Source organism: Halichoeres trimaculatus, unplaced genomic scaffold (genome assembly GCF_033239565.1).
Source record: "Halichoeres trimaculatus isolate MK-OKI-2021-1 unplaced genomic scaffold, fHalTri1.1 fHalTri1_scaffold_13, whole genome shotgun sequence".
In the NCBI taxonomy this organism is placed as follows: Eukaryota; Metazoa; Chordata; class Actinopteri; order Labriformes; family Labridae; genus Halichoeres; species Halichoeres trimaculatus.
Genome location: NW_027437191.1, coordinates 34,476,876 through 34,502,897, shown reverse-complemented (window position 1 = coordinate 34,502,897; position 26,022 = coordinate 34,476,876). Strand labels below are relative to the sequence as shown.

Genomic DNA, 26,022 nt, shown 5'->3' with positions numbered 1-26,022 from the left:
TTTTTACATGTTTTTTGAAAATTAATATCAAATTTAATTCCCAATTTTGCTGCCAAAGACTATTTTCCTCAGCTGCTGCACATTTTTCTCTTTTTTTTTTTTTTTGCTATTTCATACCTATTTTGCACCCATTTATTATCCTTTTTCTACTTTCGTACCATTTTTGCCCAGTTTTTGCAATTTCATCTCTTTTTTTTTTACCTTTATTCATACACTTGGTCCCACTTCTGGGCCATTTTTTATATTTTTAAGCCTGCTTTTATAACTTTATTCCTATTTTGCCCCCATTTATTTTTTTTTTTAACCACTGTCAGAAACATTTTTTGAATTTTTACATGTTTTTTGACATTTCATTTCAAATTTAATTTCCAATTTTGCTGCCATAATCAATTTTCCTAAGCCACTTTTGGATATATATATAGATATTTTTTTTTTGCCAATTTTTCACCTTTTTTTCCCCATCCAGGCACTGTAGTTAAAACCAAGACATGCGTCTGCTCTGAAAGATCCTGGTGCAGCCACATCACTGCTTTGTTTTTTTCTGCTTTTGTGATTACACGATGTTGCCATGACAATAAATCAGTGAATTCTTTTTGAAAAATATATACAATTTGCTAAATATGTTTTTAGTTCAATCTAACATAAATCTTATTGATGTGGTTAAATTTTTAAGACTTTTGAAAATTGGATTTAAGACATTTTAATGCCAATTAAGGCCTTATTTTTAGAATTATGAATTCAAGCCTTTTAAGACTTTTCAAGGATCCGCAGGAACCCTGTATAAGAGCTTTTTTTTACTTAGTTTTTATTACAGTTTCTTTTTTCAGAACAATAAAACGTTTGCACTGACGTCACAATTTGGGTAGTTACTGGCCTGGCAGCCATATTGGAGGTACATGAACATAAACATTAAATGGACGGACATTAAGTGTGCAGTAAAATATGATTTAAAGTAGGGATGCACTGATATGAAAATTTTGTCTGATACGGATACACAATATTAATATTGCTGTTATGGCCGATGACTGATATTTGCCAATATCGATATCGGTATAGTCATAGTCTTGAAAGATCGATCAAGATGCTCTGAAAATGACCGGCAGCAAATGAGTGAATATCGGCCCACTTTTACACATCCGCCAATACCGATATATCTTGCATCTCTAATTTTAAGATGTCTGTCAACAAAATTATGCTTAATAAGCGGGAGAGACCCCTGGGGAGTTAGCATCTTTATCATCATCTACCCAAAGATTTGAAAACAAAGATGTCGCTCCTGTATTTTTGAATTACATCTCAATCAAAGTTATACTCTATCATATTATCTTTATTTTTAATAAAGTGTGATTTTTAGATCCTATAGGTGGAGAACATGACCTACCTGACAGGAAATGCTGTGAGCAGACACAAATGTTGAGATTCATGACAGGTTATTGCCTTGGAAATCCTGATGGAGCTTAGCTAGCCACAATGTTTTCTGTTCATCGGAGGATTGTTTGCACTCCTCACCACAATCAAGTGATAATTTTTAGCAGTCAAAACTTATGAAATGTTTTTCCCGCTCTGACCAATTAGTGCGACAAAAAACGCAGTAATTTACCATTTTTGTGCCACAACAATCCTATCAAACTTTGAGCTCAGTGTGGTTCTGACATGTTTTCTTCTTATTTTGGTTTACAAAGTTAAAAAAGCCTGAGTTTTCCCCAAAACATTACTGTAAAAGAGCAGAGAGTTTTAATATACCTCTGGATTCAGATGCTGAGACTGAGGAGAAGAAAGCAGGAAATGTATAAGAAGTAAAGATTAAAATTCCTCTGGTCCACAGCCAGGCTTTAACAGTGACATGAAGATTTTTATGATCTAATTAAGGTCTGTTTGATTCAGTTTTTAGTCCCATCAGAGCCTGAGTCCCTCGCTTAAGCGTGAAAACGAGCCAAAACTTTCTGTGAGTGTTGTTAAAGTGAAAGAAAGACGCAGCAGCTGTATCCACGCTGGGTCTGTGTGTGGGCAGCCTGCGAGTGGGACACAATGACCAACAGCTGACCCTATAAACATTTAATGTCATTAAAAGGACGATAAGGAAACATGACGAGGGAGGCTGTAAGGAAAGAAATGAGATTACTTTGATGAGTTATGCGTACGTCTGTGGAGATTTCATCTTTACAGTAAATGAGCGCGCAGTAAAGCTGTCAGGGGATGATTTGTGTCACTGTATTACTGATGTTATCAACCCGGGACAGACAGAAGTGAAGGATATAAACATGTTATTCACAGCCTTTAGTAAGAGGAGACACTCAGAGGAGCTCTGTGCGCTCGTGGCTGAGCCTTAATGAAGCTCTTTACTCTGAGGCTGCAGGAAGAAAACCAGATTTTCCATAAAGAAATGCATCAGTGTGCGCCGTGCGGTTCTTTAGATTCCAGGAGAAAACATGATTTATGTCAAGACAGCAAAGCGTCAGCGTGGGGGAAGGGCAGACGTGACGAAGAAAGAGAGAAAAAGAATCTCAGAGAGAATTAAAGCTGCAAGCAGCGATGAACGGGCCCTCGCCCAGTGCTCGCCAGTAGGCGTATGTCCTAGACGCCACATTAGCAACAAAATGTGGCTCAGCCAAAAGCCATATGTCTAAGCATGAGGGTTAAGCCCAAAACTTATGATGCCCATAGCTAGAAGTAGCTGGACGGGCTGCAGATTTGAGCCCCTGGGTGGCGCTATGGAGCATTAATGTTAGTGCAACCAGTGATAGAAATGCACTGAGGCTGTAACACTGAACCTCTGTGTGCGTTTTGGCCCTGATCCAACACTGCACCAGAGAGCTATTAAGGTTTTAATGAAGCAGCCAAAATGGTCAACTTTGACCGTCATTTGTGGCCACGCCCACAAAAATTGAATTGATTATTAATCTTCAATGTCTCTAGTATACACATGCCAAAATCCTTTTGGAACTTTTCATTGTCAGTGTGTGTAGTGTACACAAGCCAGATTTGGAGTTGATGCGATGAAAAACCTAGGAATTGTTCCATTTAGTCTGAGGCTAAAAAATTGTAAAAATCCGACATTTACGTTCAAATAGCGAACTTCCTGTTCGGAATTGACTATGGTCATAAGAAGTTTTTTTGTAGGTCTTGGCAAGCTTGTTATGCCTGGCAAATTTCAGGTCTGTAGCTCAAAGTAGCCAGAGGGGCAAACATTTTGAGCCCCTTGGTGGCGCTATAGGGCATTAATGTTAATGCAACTAATAATAGAAATTGAATCAAAATGTGACAGTGAACTTGTGCGTGAATTTTGGTCCTGATCCAACACTGTACAGGAGAGCTATTATGATTTAAATAAAACGGCAAAATGGTCAACTTTTGCGGGCAATTGTGGCCACGCCCCAAAATATATAACAATTCTGTTATGATTATTAATCTTCAGTTTCTCTAGTAAACACACACCAAGTTTGGAGATGATCTGAGAAAAAACTAGGACTAGTTCGTTCAAATACTCTTTGAACGTAATTTTTGCCAATTTCAGGCCATTGCCATTAGGGGGCGCTGTATTTCTGAAATTTTAGCCCGTGTCATAGCCACACTGAAAAAATTATACAAATTTAATTATGATTATTGATCTTCAGTATGTGTTGTATTCTCAGGCCAAGTTTGGAGTTAATGTGAGAAAAAACCTTGGACTAGTTCGTTCATAAACCTAGCCCAGAATCGCTAACTTGAATAGCGAAGTTCTTGTTTGGAAATCACGTTAGCCGTAAGAGACTTTTTTGTAGGGCTGGGCATGGTCGTTATGCACAATAAATTTCAGGGCTGTAGCTCAAAGTAGCCAGAGGGGCTGCAGTTTCAAACCCCTAGGGGGCGCTATGGAGCGTTTATTTTTGTGCAAATTGCAGAGTCATAAATTTTTTCAGGCATGCGAATTTTGGGGCTAGGCGCGTTCACATTTTTTCCAAGCGAAAGGCACGCAATTTGGGGTTGTTTTGGCGGAAAGAAATAATAAAGAAAGGCGCGGAATAATAATCAAAAGGGTTTTGAGCGGGCTCGGGCCCCAATAAATATCAATCCAGGCAGAGGTTACAGTCTGGGGGGTCGTGGCTGAATTGATCCACCGTCACACGTCTTTCTGAGGGAAACTGATAAACCCTTTGGGACGAGCGCACTTCATTTGGCCGGACGCAGCCCAGCAAGCGTCCTGTTCCTCGTTAGCCCCACACCAGAGGTTTGGCTCCGACTGCTGCCAACGAATATCACATATCTCCAGGATTTGTGGATATTTGCACAAACGTGACGCTCTCCCACAGACGAGCACATGTGTCATCAATCAGAAACGAGGGGGGAAGCAAACAGAGCGTTGGTGTTAATGACAAAGTGACATTACAGCGAGCAGATGGACCCCAAAGGATGTCGTTTAGGAAACACTCGCCGCACTTCCTGTTCTGTGTGACGGCCTTGAACTGTGCCGAGCGCGCGGGGGGAAGGAGAGGAGGTTGATACTGATGTTAGGGAAATAAGGAGCGGGGTGGATGGCGTAACTACCAGCTGTGCCAACGAAAACATCAACAAGGCGAGTGGAAAGTAGGTTAGAGAGACAGGACGATTTGTGTTTTCCAAAATTAAACAAACTGAGCCCTGACAGCGTCGACTAAACACTCACTTTGTTAATAACTAGTTCAATTAACCAGCTGTTTGCAATAATGATGACACTGTGAAAACTACCCGTCACCACCAAGCAGAGACTGAGGAGTCCAAAGTCCAAGAAGATTTACAGCTTTTCTTTCACTGTGGCCTTGATTTTATTATCTTATCAACGACAGATTCTTCTCTGGGTCTGGCAATCTGTGACTTCAGAGGGACAGGAAGTGACAAAACATTGAAACATCCAGTTAATTTTCAGAATAAGACACTTCATGCAGCAACATCTAGTTTTTAAAGGTAAAATTTACAGGATTTTCATGAAGAAATAAAATGTGTCGGTGTCTGTGTCGGCCTCTAACCCTCTCCTCTGCCTGGATGTTGTTTTGGTTGTATCAGGATGTTTCTGGGCGGAGAGTAAGTGTGGTTACCTCCGCCAATCACAGAGCACACAGTGCGTAAGTGACTTTTTGTGTTGATTAGCGAGTGGAAGAAGCTAATTAGAGCAGCTATGACAGTGGGTGTAGCACCAACATGAGTTAGCTTTTGCTAACCAGGTATGTGTCAGATACCCATGATTAACTTGTGCTAACATGCTAGGTCAGGTGCACTCAAGTCTCTCCCACGTAGGAACGTGATGCTACAGGTGGTTGCTAGGTTAGAGAGTGTGTTCACATAGTCATGGTTGGACCCTAATTTAAATATTAGCCAGACAACGTGGTGTTAGCTTTTGTTGAAGCAGAATTATCGAGTATGATTTGCTCAAAACCGGTCAATGTTAATGGAAAATATTGGCGACAAATTTTGAAAATGTGGTGAACTTGAAGATCTGATGATGTGAGAGTTAAAACAAGTCAAAAGCTACGTTAGCGGACGTAGCATTGAGGAAGAAGAACTCCAAACAGATAAAGAGTGAAGCTTGGCTCGACTTTCGCTCGCTTTCAGGAACTTGGAGAGCATCATGGGACGAAGAGTGATGCTAGTTAGCTTTCTGCTAACCAGGTATGTGCCAAATACCTGTGATTAGCTTGTGCTAACATGCTAAGTCAAGTCTCTTCCCACTTAGAAACATGATGCTATGGGTGGTTGCTTGGCTAGAGAGTGTGTTCACGTAACTTCAGTTAGAGGCTGTGGGTGTGTGCTGCCGCTGGCACTGAGCCAAGGAGGAGGAGCCTAATTTAAATGTTGTGTTTACACCCAGGTAACAAAATCTTGCGCAGACCCTACCTTTAAACACAGCTCAAAAGTTTTGACTGTCCTGCCCATGAAAAGGCAAACAGCCAAACACGGTGTCAGAATCAGTCAAACTTCCACCAGATCCACGTCTGGTCCGTCTCCGCTCTGTTTTGGTTTGGCTCCATCCTCCCATTGGCTGCATAGTCAGGATGTAGCAAGAACAGTTGGAGTCATGTGCTTTCAGTGACCTCCTGTCTGGCTCAAAGTGGTTGAAAATGCTGCGAGTTAGCGGAGACGGACTGGAGACAGATCCAGTGGAATTGGACTGAGCGCTCATGATGGATGAAATCAGATTTTTTGGCCCTTGTCTAAGTTTTGTCATCGAAACTAACTTTGGTTTCTGTATCAAAGCATAAAGACATAAACTGCTCATCTGCAGATAACGTGGCGTGGTGTAGTGATGTTTAACTGAGAGAATCATCATTTCTACGCCGCCGTGGTTTTGTGAACAGCCTCAGTGATTTGTTGCTCTCGTCCAGGGGAGGCTTTGCGGTGTGGGAAATGTTACAGTGAGTCAGGATGGAGGGGTTATCTGTTTGTGATCCTCCAGACGGGTAATGATGCAGGAATCCTCAACATCTGGCATGTGGAGTCCATCAGTTCTCCTGTGGACCCCCTCCCTTAGCAACGTCTCCACTCCAGATTCCTGCGAGACTCACAAACCCTCAATAAAACAGACTGATGGAGCGGGGCTGTGAGTTCGCTCTAACAAATCCACAAAGTCTCCACCGAGTTCACAACAAGTTCATGGACTTCCTCTACCACAGGAGGAGCTTTCTGAGAGAGTTAACCTGAAACTATAGATCACTGAGAGGCGTTACCACGGTTACAGCAGGTTAACACCACATATTTTTCTGCCCATATTTCCTTTTCGCTTTTAAAGTGACATAATAATGTGATTTAAATACTTTTTTTATTTCATGTTTATATTTCTACTTTTATTAGCCTTTTCTTTTAAGGGTTTATTTTTTGATTAATATCACTTCATATAGCTACTTTCTTTCTTTCTTCTTTAATTAAGCACTTTTCTATTTATTTTTCGATTTGTCTTTATTTTAATACTTTTATTAGCCTTTTCTTTTATCAATTCTTATATAATTTATTAATTCATTTTTTTATTCTTTTATAGATTCTTATATAATTTATTTATTGATTCATTTTTCCTTCTTTTTTATTAATTTATAGATTCTTATATATTTTTTATTAATTTATTTATTCTTTTATAGATCCTTATATTATGTATTTATTAATTCATTTATTTATTTTCTTCTTTTATAGATTTATTTTTGTGTTTTGGTACTCTCACTTCTCCATATATGGAAGCCCTAAAAAGGTCATGAGGAAATATATTTATTATACCCATTTCTTTTTTTTTTTTCTTTTTTTTTTTTTGCCATTTTTGTAGCCAATAACTCAAAAGTAACAAATGGATCTTGATTAAATTTTCAGGAAATGTTCAAAATGGGATCAGGAAGAAGTTATTAAATTTTGGAGGTGATCTGGATCACCGTCTGGATCCAGGACTTTTTTTAAAAGGATTCTTTATCATTGTGAGATAGGGCTGTTTTCACCGTATGTGTATATAACTCCACCATAAATGGTCGGATCGCTTTGCAAAACAATACAAGACAAGGTCACCATCATTTCTGATGGATGTAAAAATAAGATCTAGATGCTGGAAATATTCTGGATACTGAGATCTGAAATATGAAATATGAAATAGGTAGTGGGTTTATTTACAGGGCGGCAGAACTGAAGCTGGGTGCTGATGGAGGGTTAGGGTTGGGGTTGCCCTGTAATCCAACATTCCTGGCAAGAGGTTGTAAAAGAAATAAAATCAATTCTTGGTTTTGAAATCGAACATAATTTGAAAAGTGTATACAGGGTGAGCCAGGAAGGTTTACCCATCGTATATCTCTATTTTGTTGCTTTGCTTTTGTCCTAGAAACTTAAAATTGTGGACAGTTTCTCTTAAAAGGCAGAGCTTTTGATGTACCTGAGTTCATTTGTTTACTCATAGTGGTAGTCAAGTGTGGCATTGAAGGGTAAGCGCGACCTGATTGTGGCCTTGAAGGAGGCTGGACTGACAACAATGCAAATCACGAAAAAGGTGAATGTTTGTTGTAAGACTGTCTACAATGTCATGAAACAATACAAGGAGACTGGAAACACCAGCAAGCCAATCCCTGGAAGAAAACGTTCAGTCTGGACCAAAAGGGTTGTTGAGATGGTGAGGAAGAGGATCCAAAGGAATCCTCGCAGGAGCAAAGGAAGTGAACATCTCAAGATCTTCACTGAGAAGAATCCTCAAACAGGATCTTGGACCGAAACACTAAGGGGCCGTTTACACGACAACGGTTTTGGGGTGAAACGCAAAAGTTTTGTTTCGTTTCAGCCGACCTAAAACGCAAACTTTTGAAAACGGCCTCCAGAGTGGGATTTTTCTGATACGCTCCTGACACCGTTGCCGTGTAAACAGTAAGCCGGCGTTTTCAGTGGAAATGCTGACGTCACACTCTGCCTCATGCTTCACGCGTACAACAGGACAACAGCACCGTTGTTACGATCCTTGTGAACTACCGTGTTGTGCTGCTCAATCTGCTGTATCTGCTGACTCTCTTTAACAAAATGAGCATCTTTTGCTCCACTTTTTAACTTAGAAATCCCCAATACACCAGATGATCGGCTCAACTCTACTTCAGAGGCGATCTCCCAAAAGCGGCTTCTGAATAAGACAGTTATAGCACCACCTGCAGGCCTGGTATGCTTACTACAGCATTTTCAGTCCATCAGCGTTTCTGTGTAAACGCAGATTTTTATCACTGTGTTTTCACAGAGTTTTAGCGTTTTCAGATGAAACGTTGTTGTGTAAACGGATCCTAAGAATAAAACACAGACCACTGATTTCAGCCAGAAGCAGCTGGAGTCATGGTGTGGGCTGCTGTCGCATCTGATGGCTCAAAGTCTCCTTTGGTTTTCATTCAGGAGGGTGTGAAAGTGAATAGCCAGGTGTTCCTTCAAATGCTTGAAGAAAACATGTTGCCTTGGTGAACCGATGCGTTCGGAAACCAGTTCGTCTTCACACATCCAGCGTCACACAGGCCTGGTGCAAGCAGCACTTTCCTGGTTTCTAGGACAAGAACATGTGGCCTCCGTCAAGTCCGGACATCAATCTAATGGACTCTGCGATTTGGTCTATCCTGGAGAGGGAGGTCTCGGGAGTTTCTCACAGCAGTGTCAGCGCTTACTTTCTTGAGATCTCAAATCATTTTCTCAGCATATCTAGAGTTTTTTTTTTTATGTCATTTTCTGGTGATCTGAAAATCACATCAGTAGGTTGATCTCTATCGCTAGCCAGATTAGCCACAGCGCTAACACTTGTATCTGGGTATCCCCGCTTTGATTATGTAAATGGAAAGACTGCTGAACCAAAATAAAGAATTAAAAAAAAAAGAACTTGCACGCTTTAATACCTGCTCATCGTTGACTGTAGTAAATAAAAATAAAGAAAGAAATAATTTAAGTCTGTACAAAGTTTTTCAAACCAAGTGAGATTGAATATGTTGATAAAAATATCTCCATTGTTTTACGAACGTGACTTATTTTGATACGGCAAAGAAAACCTCATTCCTCTGCGTCGCTGTTGACTTGTTATTCTTTCTGCGGTGACGGTTTAAAGGAGGCAAAGTTCATGGCATCAGAGAAAAGGAGCCAAAGAGGAAAGGAGGAGTAAGAGGGGGTACATGCATCCCAGCTGCACAGGGAGGAGGAGGAAGAGGAGGAGGAGGAGGAGGAGGGAGGTCGAGTTCCTGGCATACCTGAGAGTCAGGTAACAAACACACAGACAGGGAGACAGGGCAGGGAGGGAAGGAGACGGACAGATGGAAAACAAGAAAAAAAAACTCCACCAGCCTCCCTGTTTCTCCCGTGTTGTGAAATCTAACTCTGCTCACGCTGCCTTCACGCCTGCTCGGCTCACGTCTGACAGTTTGTGCAAAAAAATCAACCTGTTCCACATTAATACGAGTCTCGACAAGATTTCTATGGACATAAAATTTAACTGACAGCCTCAGAAACCCAACACACACATCCACAAACACACACACACACACACACATTCTTTGCATACTTCTGCAGCTGGAGTAAAAGAGGACGGACAGCGAGCAGCGGGGGAGATGGACAGATAAAAACGGGAGAAGTGGAGTATGCTTTGACGTTGAAGGGATTAGTGTGGTTTACTCTCTGCATTCCAGCGACTCTTAAGATTATCACCAGCTTCCTTCCTCTCTCCTGTGTCAGGCTGTTTTTATGCAATCTCTCCACCAGCTTCCTCGAAAGTTACGCAGTAGCTGCGGAGGAGTGGACCAGAGAGCCGTGGAGCAAGAAGCAAAGTGAAGATGGATGAAGGCCAAAGGTTGCAGTGAAAGCTCAGGCCTGAGTTTCAGTACGTGCACCGTGCGCTCTTACCCACAAAGCCGTCCCGTCCCACCAGCTTCAGAGCCAGCTTGTCTGCCAGCACCGAGGAGTTGCCATGGGCGATGTTGGCGAAGGGCCCGGCGTGGACAAACACTGGCGTACCCTGTGACAATGAAGGAGGCACACAAACACACAGGAGGAGTTAGAAACAGGAACTCCTCTGATCAGATCTAACACAGACTGAATCCAACGTCTTTAAGGAGAAATCCTGGAGTCGGGATGAACTTTGGCTGCCACCCTGTTTGACTAATGGAGACTAAACGGTCCAGGTCCTGGACTGGCTCAGCGGCCTGATGCTGGGCCACGCTTCCTTCACACGCTGATCAGGATGAAAGCTCAGAAGCTGAAAGAGAAGTTGGTCATGATTTATGGGTCAGGTGGACGATCAGGTATCTGCAGAAAGTAAAAAAAAAAAACTCTCGCACACAAAGAAAACAAAATCAAGAAGCTCCGTTAGCCATGTCTGTGTATTCACAGCATGATGCTACTCTGCCCTCTGGTATCCCCTCTGTTGCTGGGTTAGCACAGCTAGCTCGTCCATCTTATTGGAGATAGATCTTACATTCACAATAACGATGGATGGAAGGACAGGTCCATGTCCTCACTTCTGACAACCAGCACGTCGTCCTCACCTCCTTCTCCTCACCTTGTGGGAAACATCTGGCCTAGCACCAGTTAGCATTGACATGCTACAGGCTGCTAACAGCTGAGTTCACATGTAAACAATGCAGCCATGGTTACATGTAGGATCTCCAGACAAACACAGGAGAAAAGTAGTAAAAATATCACTGAAGAAACAAACAGTTCGGTGTCCATGACCAACAAATGAGCCATAAAAAGTAATCCACATTGGGACTTTCTTTCAAGTTTTGAGCTGAAGTTGGGAGTGAGAAACTTTTCTCTTCACATTTTTCACTCCTTCGATATTTTTGGTTGTCGTGTGGTAAAGCTTTTCTTTCACCGCCAGGTTTCTGAGATTTTTGGGTGCGTTTTCTTGGACTGGGGTCATTTGCTTTTCTCAGGATTCGATTCTTCTACGATCTTTGGATGTTGATTCGATTCAAACTGTGATTCTTCAATATTTCCCATTTGGGCCATTTTTAGTTTGCTTTTTTAGCACCAAACCATGTGAAAAAGTTGAAAACTATGTCAACAGACTTTATCAGGAGCCATGTTTTCCCCAAAACGCACATCACATGAGTCTTAGCTCACACCTGAGAACCAGCACGTCGTCCTCACCTCCTTCTCCTCACCTTGTGGGGAAACATTCGGCCTTGCACCAGTTAGCATTGACATGCTACAGGCTGCTAACAGCTGATTTCACATGAAAACAATGCAGCCATGGTTACACGTAGGATCTCAAGACAAACACAGGAGAAAAAGTAGTAAAACTGAAGACACAAAACGGTTTGGTGTCCATGACCAACAAAGTAATGATCCTCTCCAAATACAAAGATGACGATAAAAAGAGACGACCACACAGTTAGCCCTGAAATAAAGCCACTGGGAAGAAGACCCAGAAGACTGGAAGACCCTTGTGATAACGTGAGGATATATCGTATCATTTTAGGGATTCAGGATCAGAAATATTTTATCTTTAGAGACCGGAAAAATTACAAGAAATGGACAAAGAAGAGAGAGCTGCTGCAATAGGCAGCCACAACCAACAGGGCGGCGCTGGGAAATTTGAGACCTTCGTGATAACATGAGGCTATATCACCATGGGACTTCCTTTCAACAAAGACGATCGCCAGCTTAACTGGTTTTAGCCTGTGGGGAACATCTGGCCTAGCACCAATTAGCTTGGACATGCTATTGGCTACTAACAGCTTAAATCTTGTGTGTAAACATCATAAATATCAGTTATGGGCTTTCTTTGACTATTGATTATCGGTATCAGCCCTGAAAAATAACCATACCAGTCTATCTTTACTCTTAAGTGCACAAAGATTTTTCAACATGGATCCAGATTTGACATCGAAGAGCATCAGAGAACGCAGCCGCCGAGGGATCGCCGCCTCCTCCAGATCCTGATCCTTTCACTGAACTCATGACGAAACTTTCAAGAGGGAAGTTCCTGGGAAGAAAACTACAGAAGCCATTGTGACGGCGCACGTGAATTCCTTGAGAGGGAGGAAAAAGGAAGGACAGGAAGGCAGCGCATGATTTTCTAAGCTTTTGTTTGCATACCTCTCCCTCCGCCTGCATAAACAGCCTCCCCTCAGAGGAGTAAATCAGCCATTTAACGAGACCCTGACAAACGCCACGCTGCTTTGCTTCATGTGGAGTAAACTGGTTCAGTCGCGTTTAACCTCAAGAAAGACAGGATCGTCAGCGCGTGTCAGAGTGTGCGTGGTTTTCCAGGTCACATCTGTGGAAAAAGGCGCTCGGAAAGGTGAAAGTCATGGTGGATAGAAAGTGGAGAGTGTAATTTTTTTAAGTCAGGGTGGAGGGATTGTGAGGACGAGGGGAACGAAACAAAAACAGGAAAATCAGGATCATGTCACTGTTTCCTCTTTCTGTGTGTGTCCGTCACTGTCCGCTGTACCAGCTGCAGACCAGTGCAGAGATAATAAATGTTCCCAGTCAGGTCTGAGCGACCAGGCCCGAGTTTCAGAGTACAGCTCCACGTAGACAGGAAGTCTGAAAAAGTTAGCTGCACAGAGACGTACACAGGAGCGTATCTCCTCCAAGCACAAAAATCTCCTCTGTCACAAACACAGCAGCCTCCAAACGCCCCGCTGTATCCTCATGTGTGCATCTGTGTTCGACTCACACACAGTCACAGGCGAAGAGGGGCGAAGAGGGGCGAAGAGGGCACCGGCGGTCAGGCCGCACGGAAAGTTCTCATGGAGCTCCGAGGCCCAGAATCACAGGAAACCCACGCAGGAAACGGTTTCACACAACACCGCCGCATCGCTTCCTCCTGAAAAACAGAAAGTGACCAAATCTCTGCTGCAAGCCAAGCGTCCCCTGAAAACACCCAGGCGGTGTTTGTTTCCTCCACCCAGAGGCAAGGGCATGTAATCATGCTCTCTGTGCAAAACCAAAACAGAACAAACAAATGGAAAATAGACCAGAACAACCAGAAAACAGGGTGTTAGACCGAGCATGAGGCAAACACTTCCAACAAAGGTGAGTTCGACTGATCTGACAGAAAACGCCACAGGTGGGAGGAAAAAATCAACTCTTATAAATGTCAGGATTGTGATGATCCTTTAACCACAGATAAAAAATTGAATCTTTTTCAAACGTAAATCCTTCATTTTTGTCTTTGTTTAGAAGATGGGATGGAAAAAAGTTACCGCTTTTCTCCAGCAGGGGGCGAATTATTTTTCTGTGACTCAAGTGATGGGCGTTTTCGGGAAAACATGGCTCCTGATAAACGCATCATCATTTTAAGTTTCTCACATGGTCTGGTGTTTAAAGTCTAACAATGTCAAAAATGGTAAATATCGAAGAATCACTGTTTGAATCGAATTGACACCCAAAAAATCGTAAATGAATCAAATCGAGAATCATAGTAAATTGCCTCAGTCCCAGAAAACTTACCTAAAAGACACAGAAACCTGGTGGTGAAAGAGAAAGCTCTACCATAAGAACGGCCAAAATATCAAAGGAGAAAGAAAAATTTGAGGAGAAACGTTTCTCACTTCTCACTTCAGCTCAAAACTTGAAAGAAAGTCTCAAGGAGGAAGTTGAAAATAAGGATAAAATATTTCTGATCCTTAATCCCTAAAATGATACGATACAGTTAGTCTGGAGATCCTACATGTAACCATGGCTGCATTGTTTACATGTTAAATCAGCTGTTAGCAGCCTGTAGCATGTCAATGCTAACTGGTGCTAGGCCGGATGTTTCCCCACAAGGTGAGAAGAAGGAGGTGAGGACGACGTGCTGGTTCTCAGGTGTGAGCTAAGAAGTGACGACATGGACCTGTCCTTCCATCCATCGTTGTTGGGAACGTAAGATCTATCTCCAATAAGATGGACGAGCTAGCTGTGCTAACCCAGCAACAGAGGGAACACCAGAGGGCAGAGTAGCATCATGCTATTCACAGACATGGACAAGCTGTCAGCATCTATTTTCTTATGGAGCTTTTTGCACTTTTTTATACACTTTCTTACTTTGGTTTTCCTGATTGCTGCTGTGACTCCTCCTGAATTTCCCCTCAGGGATAAATAAATAAAGTATTTTCTACTCTATTCTATTCTTTATAGTTGGTTTGAATTTTTTTAAAGTTAAACCCATGTACATGTCAAAGTAAAGTGGGTAACCTCTCCACGTGTTTTAAAGTTTGAAAAAGTTTGAAAAAGTCGCTCAAAACTTCAACTAAATCATAATAAAGGCTGAATGAATAACTCTCCCCTCTCCTTCCTCCATCCATCACCTTTCGGGTGGGGCTCTGTCCTCGGGGTCACCCATAGTGTACTCTGTATTTCCTCTGGGAGATCTCATGTCTCTCCTCCTGACGATAATGTCTCTCAGCAAATGAAAGCCAGATGTAGTGAGAGGCAGAGCTAAGCTTTAAGTCACCACACCGCTCGTCAAATTAAATTGTTTCCTTAAGACAGCGTGGATCTGGACGGGCTGGCCCTGTTTCAGAGCGCTCCACCTGTCCTCTCCACACAGCTTAAATGCTGTTAAGATAAAGACCTGTGGGAGGAAAGGGTCGATCCATCATCTTTGTTAAAAGCTCTCAGTGGGGCACTCTGTCCTCCCTGTCTCTCCTCTGACAGCCGAGGCAGAGACCGGTCCAGAGCTCACGTTCAGGGTTTCTGTCGACTTCCAGCTCCTTCATTCTGCAGGATTTACGTCAGGGGATGCTCAGTTATGCAAAGTGATGACTTTTAAAGAGGGGAAAGTCTCACCTCCAGGGTCTGCATCAGTGTTGGCTTGATGGCATCTTTCATTAACACAGCAAGGGCTCCACTCACACCCTGAGAGGGGAGAGGAAGGAAACAGGAGGGTGAACACATCAGATACACTCTTATAAATGACATCTCAGCTCTTATCTCTGTCTCTGCCCATCATGTTTCAACTGTTGCCTCGCTTAAATATATATTTTTTAACTTCTCTTTGTTTTTTTTTTCTTTTTTAAAAACAGGTATTATATATCAATAATAATAATAATAACAATAATAATAATAATAAATCCAAGGTAAGAGGTATGACCTATGGCTAACCACTTAGCTTCATTAAGTTTATTTTTTTGTGTCTAGACCAGTTTATGAATTTAAAAAATACTTGTAAAAATTTTTTCCTCATTTTGAATTCAAGCATAAATTGATTGATGAGTGACTTGGAAAAAATTTAGTTCCTTTTCCTCAGCTTCTTATTTTTGATCATGACAAAAATAACAAAATTAATAAATAAAAAATAAAAATAAAACAAAACAAAATTAATAAATTTTAGATAATAAATAATTTAAAATAAGAAATAAATTTTTAAATATTTGATAATTAAGTTTTAAATAATATACAAATTTTAAATAATAAAAAAATTGTAAACAATAAACAAATTTTAAATAATAGATTAATATTTTTCTATAAATTTGAGTTTCTTTTCTCAGCTTCTTATTTTTGATCATGACAAAAAAAAAATAAAATAAAATAAAATAAAATAAAACAAAAAAAAAAAATTCAAATGATAAATATAATTTAAATAATAAATAAATTTTAAATAATTTAAATAATTCTAAAATAATAAGCAATTTTTAAACAATAAACAAATTCTAAACAATAGATCCATATTTTTTAAATAAAAAATACATTTCAAATAATTGTTTCATATTTTTTAAATATTATACAAATTTTATATAATTTGATTAATTTTAAATAATACAAAAATTTTAAATAATTGATACATTTTAAATTATAAACATATTTTATAGAATTGATAAATTTTAAATAATAAATAAGTTTTAAAAAACAGAGAAATATTTTTCAAAATAATAAATACATTTAAAATAATTGATAAATTTTAAGTAATAGATAAATAAATTAATAAATATTTCAACAAAAAAGGGATGCTTATCACAAAGATAAATGTAGCGTACAATTTTAAATCTTCAATTTATCTTAATGAGGATAGGACAGTTGACAAAAAGTAAGAAATAATATCATTTAGGCTTTCCAATCATTTCAACACAAATACAGTTGACTATGTTTTCTCAAGAGCATGCTGGGAAGTGCGTGTACATTTTTGCATCCTAATCAAAAAGACAGCTCCTCCTCTACAGCTCTAAAAAACACAGGTCCCACTTTTTACCAGGAAACCAGCTGAGCCCAGTGAGAGGAGCTACAGCCCTGTTTAACATCTTGTTAGCAGGTTACACCTAAACTGGACGTGTTGTTTTGCAGAGAGGAAGTGGTGCATTAGAGTGTCTGGGACAAGTGGGAGTTTTTAAATTTCTACTGTCCTCAGAAATGACAGCAGGGCATGTTTGAACACGTGTGTCTACAACCTACAGGAGCTGGAAACCAAAGCACTGCTTGTGTCTTAAAACCAGAGGCAGTTAGTCGTCCTGCTTCACTCGCTGTGTTTTCTGGAGCTGTGAGACGTTAAGTCGTCTCAGCCGGCACAGTTTTACCAGTAAATGGGATTTGTTTGAGCTGGCGTGGCTGGTTAAAATCTCAAAATACTCCCATCCATTGGTTGAAATATTTCCCATCAGCCAACCCAGAGCGGCGCACTCCTCCACCACAAACCTGGGACGTTTCCTCTACATTCGCCCAAACCAAGCAGGAGGAAAGTGGCGCTGGCTAAATCCCCTCATTGTGTTGTATTCTGAGATGTAGCAATGATAACCCAGCTGTGTTATTGTCTACACTCCCACTCAGTAAACACACACCAGGTCCTCGGCGGTGACGGGCCGTCCGGAGCGGCTGGTCCCCATCACCATGCGTGCCAGTCGGTTTTTCATATCCTCCAGGCTGTCGGCCAGAGCCAGGATGGCCATGATCTCGCTGGCCACGGCGATGTCGAAGCCGGTCTGAGGTTGGAGAAGAAGAAAATCAGACATGAAACAACTTTCAGGGCCTTTAGGCTCTTCTAGCCTAAAACTGTTTACGTTGGTAAAAAGGAGCTGGTCTTCACTGAGATCCTTGATGAAGAGGAAGGCAGCAGACTAACCCATTTTTTTTTATTATTATTATTTTTTTTAATATTATGATAAAGTTCTTTTCTCCTTTGTTATCTTAAACAATTCAATTTATTGAAAATTAACTTATATATACACTTGAACTATTTATACTATATTGTATCATTTTTAACCCCTTTGTTTTTTTATTTTGTTCACTTTTATCCAATTTATTTATTTTCTCCTATTTTTTTCTGAATCAAATTTGCTTATTAAATATTAGCTCTTATATTTACGTGTAGTTTTTCTATTATATTATATTATATGGAATTATTTTACTTGTTTTTTGTTCATTATTATTCTATCTTTGTATTACTATTACTAATTAATTTCTTTTCTCCTTTTTTTCTTAATGAAATTAATTTGTTATTTATTTGATTATTTACCCCCTTGTACTATTCATATGATATTGTATAGTATTTATTTACCCTTTTGCTTTTTCTAAATTTGTTTAATTATTTCAAATTTCTTTTCTCCTTTTTTCCTTGATCAATTTTATTTATTACTCATTAACATCCACTTGTACTATTTCTATAATATTGCAAAGTATTATTTCACCCCTCTGTTTTTTTAATTTGTTCAATTTTATTATTATTAATTTCCTTTTTCTTTTTTTCTTGATTTATTCAATTTATTATCTATTTTACCTACTATTTCTATTTTTATTACATAGTATTTTACCTCTTTGTTTTTTGTTTTTATTTTTATTTTTTTTATTTTATTGTAAATTATTTCCTTTCTCATTTAATTCTTAATCAAATTAATTCATTAATAATTTACTTAATATTCACTTGTACTATTCCTACTATATTTTAATGTAATCTGAACTGCATAATTACTGTTACTACTGTTATTGCTATGTACTGCATTGTTTTGTTTGTATTTTGTCTGAGTGATATGTTGTTTTCATGTAAGAAAAAGCCAATCAACAGTTACAGGAAAGAAAAGGACAGAAAAAAGAAAATTAGACATATGTGATTTTTCAGAGGCCTGGACATCAAAGTGAATTGACCATAACAGAAAATCTGTTTGATTTGCAGCTGAAACATGAGAAAAACTTCTTTTTTGGTATATTAAACTCATTTTTAATTCTATTTCTTGTATTGATTTACGTTAAACATGGATCAAAAGAAAGAGACAGGGGAAAACCAGAGACAATGACTCAATCAGAGCTTTCCACAAGGACGGGTGAAGAAAACCAAAGTATTCTCTATTCCACAAAACACACACAAACACACACAAGAAACTAAAACAGAAACACATCCATCCACTGAGAAACATCAGCGATAACTCCCACAGGTCTGCAGAGAATCCAGGAGGAAGGTGGAGGAAGGTGGAGGAAGGTGGAGGAAGGTGAGGAAGGAGGAATGAAAGGGAAACAGATGAGCCCATGGCAGTAACTGTAAGCATGTGCTGATCCAGCTCAGTGGCTGTCCCAGGTGTGTGTGTGTGTGTGTGTGTGTGTGTGTGTGTGTGTGTGTGTGTGTGTGTGTGTGTGTGTGTGTGTGTGTGTGTGTGTGTGTGTGTGTGTGTGTGTGTGTGTGAGGATGGGTGGGTCGTTTTTCTCCTTCTTTAAACATTTGCTTTCACTTAGGCCGGCTTGCTTCCCATTGAGGTGAAGTGTTTATTTACAGGATTTGGTTCGGCTGTCGTTAGCGCAGACGTGTGTGAGTTACATCTGGGCCTCATCACGGAGACGGAGGAGAGGGCATCGCAGTCCGAGCACAGGAGAATGGACTCACAGGCACCTTAACTTAGCACAAAAAATAATGAAAACTGTGTTTGGTAGTTTTTTTCTTGATGTAACGCCTCTTATTGGCAATAAATCAACATGGTCTGTAGTATGACAGCCCAAAAGTTCAGTTTTGGTCTCATCTGACCAGACAACATTCTCCCAGTATTCTACAGGCTTGTCAAGATGCTGTTTAGCAAACTTTAAACCAGCTTCAACATGCCTTTTCTTGAGGAATGGAGTCTTGCGGGCTGAGCGTCCATAGAGGCCATGGCGGTGGAGTGCATTGTCTATTGTTTTCTCTGTAACAATTGTACCTGCTGCCTCCAAGTCTTTCTGGAGCACTTTCAGGGTGGTCTTTGGCTCGTTGAGTACTCTTCTGACTATCTTTCTGACTCCCTGGTCAGAAATCTTCAAGGAGCTCCTGTGCGTGGCATATACTCAACTCTGCTGCTCATCCCATAAATACATGTTCCTGACTAATGTGACTCCATTTAAAAGGAAATAAACGAGTTTTCCATGAGCATAAGATTGATTATCACAAAACATGATCCACCAAACACAGTTCTCCTTCCTTTTTGTGCCAAGTATCTCAATAATGAGATGATGTGTCCCTTCAAACCCTCAGTACAGAGTACGGGAAAATGTTTGCAATGAGAGGAATGTGACATTCAAGGATTTCTTGATGTCTCCAAACCAGCGCTAAAGCCACATTCATTCTTTAAAAACCAAGAAAACAGACAAACCCAAAGAGTGGGAGCAAACATCCAAACAGAGTGTTATGAACTGGGAGTGCTGCATACCTCTCTGATCTGTCCTTTCTCAGTGCTCGCCTGTCCCACCGTGATCTTCCTCAGGAAACGGTCGTTGGTGTCGACAACTGCAGAACAAAAAATAAGATTTACATCTTCATATATTATTTTTTAATCAACTTTCTTTTTACTTTTATTTCTACATATATATATTTATTAAGTACATATATTTACTCTATTTACAAATCTTCAGTTTCATTATTAAATTGTTTTATTATTTTTATTCTTTATTTTATCTTTTATTTTTATTTAATTGTTTGTTTATTTTCATTTATTCATTTTTTATTATTTGTTATGTTTATTATTATTATTATTATTATTATTATTATTATTATTATTATTATTATTATTATTATTGATGATAATAAATTATTTGTTTTTTTTTCATCATTTTATTTTGTTAGCTTTTTACTTATCTGTTTTATTCAATTTATTTTTTTTAATGGCCTTTATATTTCTTCTATTTGTATGGCTCTAAATTCAAAGCCAAAAATAAAATAATCAGAGTGTGGAGAAAAAAAAGATTTATGTCTTCACAGCGAGCAGCTGACATTCTGTAAAGACACACACATAGAAACCTTATTTTTATTATTTTATTATTTTTATTTTTATTTTAAATCATTTTTATTTATTATTATTTTATTATTATTATTGTTATTATTATAATTGTTACTGTTATTTTATTATAATTATCAATATTATTTTTATTATCATTGATAATATTATTTTTTATTATTGTTGTTATTATTAATTATAAAAAAAAAAATCAGCATTTTATTTTGTTAGCTTTTCACTTATCTATTTTATTCAATTTATTTTTTGGATCTTTTTTTTATTTAATCCACATATACATATATATGCCTCTAAATTCAAAGCCAAAAATTAAAAAAATAATCAGGGTGTGGAGGAAAAAAAAACAGATTCATGTCTTCACATCGAGCAGCTAACATTCAGTAAAATCCACAGACCCACACATAAAAACTGAATCATAAGCAGGGAAAGTGATGCCTCTGTGATTTTAAGCAGGTGTTGACGTCTTTCAGGGTTTGTCTCTTTCGGTGACCTCACTCAGCGTTTGGCCCAGTCTCTGATAACGTTGGTTACTCTGTGGCTGCGCTGCTGTAAAAACCAGCCTGGGAACCACAGAAGAGAAACATGACCCTGGTGTTGGCTCGATGCAGAGAAAGGGAAGAAACCTGGTTTGTCTCCTGAGCTCAAAGACTCAGAGTCACACCCACACAACATGAGGAGGTAAATCTGTTTTTAATCTCCAGGGCTCGTCTTTAAGCGTGCCCTCTGGAGCCACTGGAGTAAATACCACATCAGTCACAGCAGCGTCTGACCCGGCCGCTGGTCCTCGCTGACAGCTTTAAAACAACACAGCGGCCACTGAGGAAGCTATTCCCACACCCAAGGTACCCTCATTAATAACTCTGAGACACTCTGACTGTTCGGCTTGAGTTATGGAGGAAATAAAGACAGAAACACCACGTAACTAAAGTTTGTGGTGTCAAAAATAGTCTTTTTCAGGCAGCATGTGACGGCGTTACATGACGGCACCCTGAGTTTAAAGACCACGAGATGTTTGTCTTCCTTCATGTAAATTAGATTTGTGTGATAGTCATATTTGTCTTGTTCTATAATATATCTCTGGGATTATAAATAATCTCACTGGGTGACCCGTTTAGCTCATCAAAGCTATCAACACATTTGTCTCTAATTTTCACATTTTTCATCCCTTTCCTTCATTTATTGGCGTATATCAACATCATTATACAAGACAGAAACATTTTAGGACAGCTCCAGTCCTTGGTACCTCTCTGCCAGGTGATCTTGGAGGGGTCGAGGTCCAGGCGGACGAAGGAGCTGACCTCCTCAGGTGTCAGAGAAGCAGGGTCGGTTTTCTTGATGCCGAGACGCTGAGAATGAGAGAAGGAAGGATGAGAGGTCAGTGAGTTCAGAGAGACAATCAGGTGAAGTTTTGGGCTTTGATTCAACTTGTGTCCAAGTTTCTGTCCTGGCTATCCGAACTTTATTTCCACCTGATTATTTTAGACCATCGTTGAACAAAAGCAGCTGCATTTTACCGAACTCTGTCCTAAGAAATCAAGACGATACGATCGCAGCTGTTTGGGTTGAAAGATTCACAGAAGTTCCTCTTCTTCTTCGTCATCTTTCGGTTACTTTATCTCACTAGTTTCCGGCTCATGTTTGGCATGCTGATACCTGACACATTATTGGGGTTTGGACCAGCTCTACTGGGAGCACTGGCTTGTGTGACCCCTTGTTGGCTGAGTGGGAACTCCTCTGATCCACAGCAGGAGCAGTTTGAGGTTCGGTGTCTTGTTTGAGGACAGTTTGGTGTACAACTGTAGGAGGTGGAATTGATCATGATGGTGCACTTCTACGCCGCCATCATGGCGTCCATCCTCTCCTCCTCCATCACAGGCTGCAGCAGGGACAGAGTCAGGATTTCAGTTTTGGGTTGGACAGACAAATTTTGGGCTCGGCCTTAACTACAAAGGTTTGTAGATCAATAATTTGAATAAGAAAAACAAAATACTACTATAACTATATGTGGTTTTAAAGCTCATTTGGTTGCTTTTTTCTAACCCTTTGATGCAAAGGTCAACAGATCTACCTGCAATCACTCTCCATGGTACTGACCAAAGGGTGGCATTGTAATGCACCAGTAGGTTGCACCACGATGGTTTATTATAAACTGTAAGAGTAAGGACTTTAATCACTGTTTAATAAAATAAAAGAGGGATGCACAATATAGCGGTATCAATATCAGTATCAGACGATATTTACTCATTAGCTGCGATTTTCAGAGCATCCTGAACGATCTTTCAAGACCCAAATAATCTTGTTTTCTATGACTGTAAACACCAAAACAACCTAAGAAGAGTGGACTCTCTTCTTTTGTGTCTCTCTTCCTGTTTTTGATCCAAAAAACAGACAAAATGTTTTGTTTTTTTTATCATGTTTATCTCGGTCGCTCCATCCTTTGATCCTCTCCATGGTCGTCTTAACTCACGATTACGCCGCTCTTCCTCTCTGAACTACCTCGACACATCATCTCAGATTGTTTTTGCTTTTTGTTTTTTACCAATATTGATATCGGTAAATATTGGTTATCGGCCATTGCACAGCAATATTAGTATCAGATATTGGTATCGGCCAAAACTTTCATATCGGTGTATCCCTAAAATAAATAAAAATCTACAGTTTTTCCCAAAATAATGTTCCGATCCCGCCAACATGAAGTTGAATGTTTCATAACTCTGTTTTTTTCCCCCAAGAGGCTAAAAAAGGTGACGTATTTCAAAGACAGGGCATCTCACACTAATAACTAGGGGTGCACTGATCACAATTTTCTGGCCGATCACCGATCTTTAAAAAGCCTGACCTGCCCATACTGATTTGATACCGATACTGATTTTTATTTTTTATAACTGACAGCATATACCTTAAATGTTCCAATCTTATTTTATTGAAAATCATTGAACAAAACCTGTGAACAATAAAATCTTTATGTTGTAACTTAAACAACCAATAAAGTGTCCTGAGTTTAAGATCAGTTTCATATGTAAGGATGGGCCGATCACTGATCCCCAAATTAAGGAAACTGGCCCAGATCGATCGGTGCATGTCTACTAATAAAACAAACATGAAGTCACAAAATTTTAAAACTCTCTTTTTGAACTGATTCAAAAATAAATAAATAAGATTAAAAGAAAAGTTTAGGATGGGCCTGTTGAAAAGTGGGTGTACCTGGACCTCTGGGCCCACCCATAACACCACCCCTGGTCTGCAGAGCATCACCCGCTCTGTCCGCACCAAAACACCAAGTCAAATTCCTTGTATGTGCAAATGTACTCAACAATATAACCTGATTCTGACAAAATTTTCATTTCTCTAAACTGAGAGGCTCTATAAACTCTTATAGCTAAGACACTTTGGGAAATCAGAAATATTATTATAAAGTTGACTCCAGCTTCTCCTTCCTGTAGCCTTAACATCAAACATCTTTGACAGTCATCATTTCTTCAAATTACGTTCAATGAATCGATAAACTAAATATCTCCTGAAATTATTCATTATTGCTGCTGACAAAGCAATCACAGGTAGATGGTTACACGATGATGCACCCATGGCACAAAACTGGCTTAAATTATGACAGAAATTCATAAGATGTAAAAAATGAAATTCCTGCTGAGGTTGAGGAAAGAAAAATTTATTCTGTATTTTTCTTTCTTTTTCTTTGTTTTAGATAAATGGAAAAACTGAAAAAAAACTAAGTGTGAGAAAAAAATGTATGTGCATCATGATGCAACAACCAGAGTTACTACAGGAGAAAACACTGGAAAAGCTCACTGAGGCCCCCTGGTGGACACTAACACAACTCCTGCAGGAACATAACACTCCCTCCACCTAGTGCTGCTTGTTGACATTAAAGATTGTGGCTCTGCAGGGTTCACACTTACATTCAGCCTAGAGATCTGGATTGGGGAAAACCTCCTGACCCCGTTCACAGATGGGACCAGCCTGTTGAAGAGGGCCTGAAAGGTACCATGACACCACGTTCATACAGTTATTAACAGAAACATCAGACAGATGAGTTTTCTTCACATCAACAACATCATCTCCTTTCACCTTGTCTGACTGCGTCGCCTCGTGCAGCATCCTTGCATCGACGGCTGCTGCCACCAGGTTATTGGCGGCTGTGATGGCGTGAATGTCACCAGTCAGGTGGAGGTTGAACTGAGGCGTTGGAAAAAGGAAACAGAAACAGAGAAAGAGTCTGAGACGTTGGGAGCACAGTATAAAACACTGTGATGTAGGATTACTGAGCCTCAGTGAAAAACAAAGCCTCCAGCGGGAGCTAAAGGGCTAAATCACTAAAACTGGACTCACTTCAAACAAAAGACTCGTCTGACTCCATTTCCTGGGTCTTTAAAAATATTATGACAAAAACTCTCTCTGTTTGACAAGAGCCGTGCAATTTAAAGGAAATTAACTCAAAAAAAAGAAGAAGAGGAGGAGGAGGAGGAGGAAGAAGAGTGTTTTGATAGGAGAAAAGGAGTCAGACTCTTTCAAGGCCATGAGCTGCAGCTCCTAAACCACCTCCCTCCCCGTCTCACAGTCAGTCCCTTTAGTCACAGGCAGTGTTACGCCTCAGCTCCAGGACGTGTGTGTGAGTGTGTGTGTGTATTTCTGTTTTCTCACAAACTGGTGTGAGTCTTTGAAGCCTGCGCTCCTCCTGCCAGGGAGCGCTGTGAGTGTCTGTGTGTCTTACCTCCTCCATGGGTATGACCTGGGCATATCCTCCTCCTGCAGCTCCCCCTGGGGGCAGAGAAGAGGCAGCGCAGTCAGAGGCAGACAAACACAACAGGGACACACAAAGGAGGAGTGCTGGGAGCTGGACTCTGAGTGAACCGCTCCACCCCGGGATGAAATGTTGCAGGGTATGAGACGCTGGCTTCACGCTGGCAAAGATAGCTTATCACACGGGGACTTGATACATTCCTGAGCGCTGGTCTTGGCGCCTGTCTCCAGCCTTGGAAACAAACTTCTGGATGTAAACTTTACTCCAAAATTAAAGCTGCAAGCAGCGTTTAGCGGGCCGTCTTGCCCTGTTGCCAGTCGCTTATGGTGATCTGTCATGTCTGTTTGACCTCCAGTGTGAAAATTGCAGTAAAAATATAATATTTTTGTAGGAAAATTTGTCAAGAATCCAATCATTTAACATGTCACAGGATAGTTCAGGGCTGTGAGTGTATGATGTTTGCGTTTCAGGCCCTTTTTAAGTCCTCTGTCAAGGTTTCATCCCTCTATTATGTGTGTGTGAAAAAAACAAAGCATTTTCCCTCCTTTAGTGAGTCACATGACCAGCTGACGTTCCATTGAGTGTGTGACATCATCATAGAACTCCTGCAGAGCCTAATGAGTGTGACATCATCATAGAACTACTGCAGCAGAGGGAGTGACACTCACAAAA

General features: G+C 40.0%; 1 protein-coding gene across 1 annotated transcript in view; it reads right to left on the bottom strand.

Annotated features, from left to right (window-relative positions):
• mthfd1l (methylenetetrahydrofolate dehydrogenase (NADP+ dependent) 1 like) overlaps positions 1–26,022 on the bottom strand; it is a 52,443-nt gene that overhangs the window by 17,452 nt on the left and 8,969 nt on the right. Inside the window, exons 13-20 of the mRNA XM_074685851.1 lie at positions 25,321–25,367; positions 24,678–24,785; positions 24,509–24,583; positions 21,835–21,937; positions 20,010–20,086; positions 17,187–17,327; positions 15,205–15,273; positions 10,324–10,435 (exon numbers count right to left, since the gene is read on the bottom strand). Coding sequence (XP_074541952.1) covers positions 10,324–10,435; positions 15,205–15,273; positions 17,187–17,327; positions 20,010–20,086; positions 21,835–21,937; positions 24,509–24,583; positions 24,678–24,785; positions 25,321–25,367 — 732 coding nt within the window. The remainder of the gene's footprint in view (positions 1–10,323; positions 10,436–15,204; positions 15,274–17,186; positions 17,328–20,009; positions 20,087–21,834; positions 21,938–24,508; positions 24,584–24,677; positions 24,786–25,320; positions 25,368–26,022) is intronic.